This window comes from Coffea eugenioides, chromosome 5 (assembly GCF_003713205.1).
Source record: "Coffea eugenioides isolate CCC68of chromosome 5, Ceug_1.0, whole genome shotgun sequence".
Classification (NCBI taxonomy): Eukaryota; Viridiplantae; Streptophyta; class Magnoliopsida; order Gentianales; family Rubiaceae; genus Coffea; species Coffea eugenioides.
This window is the reverse complement of record NC_040039.1, coordinates 42,996,193-43,002,149: the sequence shown is the minus strand read 5'-3', so window position 1 is coordinate 43,002,149 and position 5,957 is coordinate 42,996,193. Positions and strand designations below refer to the sequence as shown.

Genomic DNA, 5,957 nt, shown 5'->3' with positions numbered 1-5,957 from the left:
AATGGTGAAAGATGTGGATGAATTCCATGATTCTCCCTTATGGCCTGAAGATGCCATAATTTCTACTAAAATCTTTTCACTCTGAGCTCTAAATGAAGCACAACAGATTAACTTTGTTATCACTCCAAAACTTGCAACAAAGAATGATAATAGCTTGAGGGATGTAGAGGTAGTTAAGATGCTCTATATACTATTGCTATTGAAAGAAATATTTGGCCGTTGCAACTTGCAGCTAGCCATTGCAATTGTTACCAAATCACTGCTTCAAGAAAAATTTGGTGCTTACAAGTTTTTGTATTGCACTTATACGCCCTCAGCTTTAGTAATCATTGTAATCAGTTAATCTTCTTTCAATTTTCTACTAATACAAGGATCAAAAGGGCATCCATGGAATAAAAATATCATCTCACTTGTGAAAATAACGTTGTAATGTGATTTGGACTGTATTGTTACCAAAAACTCAAAAGCAATGGAGATAAGTGAAATTTTTAGAATCTCAAAAGATGTCAGTGAAATTGACAGAAACCTCAAGGAGAGGTTTCTGAAATTATCCCAATATTTGATATACAATCACCAGAGAAAAGTCTTTTTAGCTTACATGATTATGCAAGTCCCAAACAGCGGTTGACCAGTCAAACCTGGAAAAGTCCTTTCTTTCAATTTTAACGAAGTTGGTCATCAAATAAAACACAAAGTGCAGGTCTGATTGTACTGCACTATAGCAAAATCAAGATGAATCGCTTTTTCTATTTCACTGATTTAGTTGGACCCTCTCTTAAATAAATCAGAATAAGAGTAAGGGTAAGAGTAATGTAGAAGTTGACACGACACACACATTATTTTTTCAAACTTTCAAGTTTTCCTTAATTTTTCTCAACTTGTGTTTGATGTCAAAAATTTTATGGTATTTATTTTAAATTTTGGATCATTTGAAAAACTACAAATGCTTGTAAGAAAATTAACCTACATTATATTTTTTGTTTGGAATTTTTTTTGTAACAATTGATTATAGCCTTTTTTACCATTTTTTTTTAATTTATAGTCAGTTTCAACAAATCTATAGATAATCTACATTATATAAATTTGTATTAATTGTACTTTTTTTATTTTTTTATCAATTAACTCATATATTTGCTTTTCTAATTTGAACAAAGAATGACCTTCACCTTCAAAAGATTCATATACATATAACTATTGGCTCTTGTCTTTTCTTTTCTTTTGATTTTTTTCTTGAACTTCTTATTAGTCCAAAAAATATTTGACTTGAATTCTAAGATTGCCTAATATGAATAAATTCCTTTATCTTTTTTAATTCCTTTTAAATAGGAGTAAATCTTATATACATTAACAGCATATACACTTACACCGTTGGATCCATAACATATGTTCAAAAATTAAATTTTAAATTCAAATTTTGCATAGCTATCATTTATACAATACTGATAGTGTATACGGAAAAAAGCACTTTCTTTCAATTTTCTGTTTTCAAATACTTTTTCTTCTTTTTGCTTTTTCTAAGTTTTTGTTAATTTTTTCTGGACCTGTGTTTGATGTCAAAAGTTTTATAGTAGTATTTATGTGGCAAAAATGCACTTTTCATCCCTAATGTTTAAGGTGTTAACCGATTTCATCCCTAAAATTTCATGCAAAACACATTTCATTCTTGTAATTTTATAATTTTGATTAATTTCATCCTTCAAGTTTTACGCAAACACATTTCATCCTCATAATTTCCTAAATTTGGCTAATTGAGGACAATTGGTAGATTGTCAAGCAATTTGAATGGGATAGCGTCACTTGATCACAACATGCCCATTAGTAAAAAAAATGGATTAACTAAAAGCTCAAAAATCTTTTCTTAATTCACTTTCTCATTTTAGTACAAAAAAGACTAAGAAATTTTTAGCCACCATTACTTTCTTCTTAATCACAATCGAACAAGAAAATCCAAAGAAAATGAAGTCAGTGGGAAAGAAACAATCCCACAATAGCCAATTGAAGAAAAATGTCAAACATGCCCATTACAACTAATTGGAGAAAAATATTACTGCAAAAGAATGAATGGTTTAGATTGTCATTTATTTGCAAAATTTTGTTTTGTTGCATCATATACATGTTTTTCAATCATCTATTTATCTTTCAATCTATTTATTTAGTCTCAAATATATCATATCACAATTTAAAGGGAAAAAAAAAAGATAATCTCCTATCTAAAAACACTTGTTGTTATTTCTATAATTTAATCAATAATTGAATTAAGTATTAATAATACAATTATTAATGGGACATGTGATGATATTATATCTAAATTGGTTAACAAGCCTTTAATTGTCCTTAATTGGTAGGAATTATAAAATTATGAGGATGAAATGTGTTCCACATAAACTTTAGGGATAAAATTGATCAAAATTACAAAATTATGAGGATGAAATGTGTTTTGTATGAAACTTTAGGGATGAAATTAGTGAACACCTTAAATATTGAGGATGAAAAGTGCATTTTTCCCGTATTTATTTTAACATTTGGATAATTTGAAAAACTACAAATGCTCCCATGAAAACGAAGGAATCTTTCCATCATTTACGCAGATAACACCGAGGGAAAATGGCTGAGGCCGAATCAAATGTTTTCGAAACATGCTTATTTGTAGCAAATAACACCAAGGTTATAGAGGCAGTCCATGGAGCAAATAAGTTACGTGTAGGGAAGGGTGATTGGTCCATCCAGAACAAAATGTTTCTACTACAATTTGATCTATTTGATAAGCCAAGCTAAATATGAAAAATATGATTATTGTAACAAGAATTGTACTTCAACAGTGAATCCGCTACTCGATGCTTACTTGAATGTTGATTTTATACGTAATCAAAAGTAGCTAGTCTTGATATTGCGAGTGAAATTCTAGCAAATCATCCACACAGCAGTTGCTTCATCATTTAGTGCAACAATAAGAACTACTAATATGTGATAGATTAATTGATTGGTCAGGTACAAGAAAAGCAACCAAACTAATGTTCCTAAGTAGTGAATTTAATTTTAAGAAGAAAATTTTGATCTTGACCACATATATTCATAGAAGACTGAGGAAAAGCAGATTAGAAAAGCAGCATTATTCTAGAAGTTGATAATGCACTGCTTCTCATGGATACCATTACGATTGTAACTCTTTTTTTTTTTTTAACTTTCCACACCTTTCCATGTCATACACAAACAACAACTATATCATCATAAGTTGCCAAAGCATAAAAATTTTCAATTAAAATTCTTAGCAACCCAAGTCACACGGGAAACAGAAAATTACCTAAGCATAGTCTACCATACACAAACAACAACTATACCCACATAAACTGCCAAAGAATTAAAAATTTTCAATATAAAATAATTAGAGACAAAAGGGTGAGCCTTAAAGACCTCTTGAATCCTCTTCAACAAAAATGAGAATCCTCACATATGGTTTAAAAACCCCTGCTTCTGTTGTTCTAATTGAAGTGACGTCTTACCCCTGCAACTTTCTATGCTATACATCAATCAGAAAATGGTGCCTGAATTTGGTGCCCATTTTCTCATGGCATTTTCGATATTATTTGTACTTATAAATTATCATTTATTATGTTAACCGTATTTATAACTAACTTAGGTAAATTTGTCTAGATAATTGTGAAATAATTGCTAAATTGTGCGAGTACTTAAATCATTTCACCCATGTTGATGTAAGAATTGGGACTCAATATTCTGTCAGAGGAAATTTCTAATTATTTTGAGAACCTCATAAGCGGAGAGTGAGACTGTCAGCAACCTTAGAGGAGGTTTCTAAAATTATCCCTTATTTCAACAGACGGTACATTAGAAGCCAATAGGTGGCCCTGCAGATTAAAGTTGCTCTGCAGGAACCGCAAAGAGTCGTAATCCGGTAGCGGGAAAAAATGGCGGATGTACAGTGACATCTTGGAATTGGTCTAGTTACGTCTCTTAGCGTAATTTTACAAGATTTGACATACATCCGCAAAGAGCCGTAGTTAGGAAGTCAGAAAAAATGGCGGATGTACAGTGACATCTTGGAATTTGGTCTAGTTACGTCTGTGCTAAAATTAGATGTCGGGAACGAAATTCCCATGTACGTTAAAACTTACTAAAAAGTATAGAATTATACACATAAAATTACACAAAAAAAAAATTTACAAACCGCACAAAATTAGGCAAAACTCAACTGAAGCATTCTCAATTATTTTTTCACCCGCCCCGCGTGAATGGTCTAGCGGTAGCGCCTTTCACCGGTGACCCTTGAGATCCCAAGTTCGAGTCTCCGCTCCACTGGATTCCTCCGCGCACTTATCACATTCGGGTCGAGTTGGGGCGCCGGGCCCGAATCGCAAGGGATTAGTCGGGCCCGTAAGGATAGACCCGAACACCCTGTATCGACAAAAAAAAAAATTTTATTTTTTCACCCGTGCCTGTGCTCCGCCGCTCTTCACTACAATACGAGGCCACGAGCTCATATTTATGATATATCCATCCGCCAACCAGACCAAAAGAGAAAACATCTTTCCTATTGTTTTCTTAATAGAAGAACATCTTTCCATCAAACACAAATAGCACCAACCAAGGTAAAATGGCTACAGCCGATGCAGTCACCGTGCTTAACCATTCTTTAGTGTCACCACCGTCGTCTGCGGCGGCCACTGAAATGTCTCTTCCTTTAACATTCCTTGATATGCCGTGGTTGCACTTTTCCCCCATCCAACGCCTCGTCCTTTATGAGGTACCTCAGCTCTCTAGAGCCCATTTCATCGAGCACATCATTCCTAAGCTTGAACATTCACTCTCCTTGACACTCCAACATTTTCTTCCCCTAGCCGGGAATTTGATAGTTCCTTCCAATTCAAATTCTGGCACGCCCGAAATTCGTTACAAAAATGGAAGTTCACTAGCACTAATCATTGCCGAGTGTACCACGACTGATTTCAATTATCTTACAGCAAACTATGCACGGAATTGTCGTGATTTTCATCCTTTGATTCCTGAATTGAAACCATCTACTGAGGATGATTCCGGATCCACAGCCAGGATTACCCCTGTTCTTGCTCTTCAGGTTACATTATTTCCAGACTGTGGAATGTCTATTGGAATCTCAAATCACCACACTGTCGGAGATGCCGGCAGCATTTTCGGATTTATGAAGACGTGGGCTGCTTTGAGCACCAAATTTTTTGAAGATAATATCGACAGAGATGATGCTGCGGCAACTCTAGTAAGTTATTCTCCACCATGTTACGATAGGACTATGATCAAAGACACAAAGGGACTTGGCTCAATTTTTTGGGATCAAGGGGTCCTCCTCATAAAGCTTTTTCAAAATGAGAGTTCTACTGATACTACAGCAAAACCTATGACCAAAAAAGTTCGCAGATCTTTTGTTATTAGCAGAAACAATATTGAAAAACTCAAGAGCTTAGCCCTGCAAAAACGGCCACAATTAGTTCATTTATCATCATTTACGGTAATTTGTGCCCATGTTTGGACTTGCTTGGTAAAATGTCGTGGTCCAAGTGGAGAATATGTGGATGATGAAGAGGTGGAATACTTTTGTTGCACGGCTGATTGTCGACGACGTATGGATCCACCTTTGCCTTCCAACTATTTTGGCAATTGCCAAACAGTTATTAGGAAAAATGAAAAAAATGGAAAGTTAATTGGAGAAGAAGGATTTCCAATTGCAGTTGAGTCAATCGGGGAGGGCATTCATCAGAGATTGAAGAACAATGATTCACTCTTCGACGATGCCGACACGTGGTTGCCGGGTATTGCAGGTATAAATTTGGACAGGGTTGTTTCCGTGGCAGGCTCACCAAGGTATAACTATTACAATCTGGATTTTGGATGGGGAAAGCCTAAAAAGTTTGAGTTCATTTCGATTGAAACTTCAGGGGCCATTTCTCTTAGTGGGAGTAGAGAATCAG

General features: G+C 34.6%; 1 protein-coding gene across 1 annotated transcript in view; it reads left to right on the top strand.

Annotated features, from left to right (window-relative positions):
- The first annotated feature begins 4,546 nt into the window (after nt 1-4,546).
- The window catches only part of LOC113770692 (malonyl-coenzyme A:anthocyanin 3-O-glucoside-6''-O-malonyltransferase-like), a 1,612-nt gene continuing 201 nt past the window's right edge, over nt 4,547-5,957 (top strand). The window contains exon 1 of the mRNA XM_027315240.1: nt 4,547-5,957. This exon is cut by the window's right edge and continues 201 nt beyond it. Within this exon, the coding sequence (XP_027171041.1) occupies nt 4,610-5,957 (1,348 nt within the window). The 5' untranslated portion in view covers nt 4,547-4,609.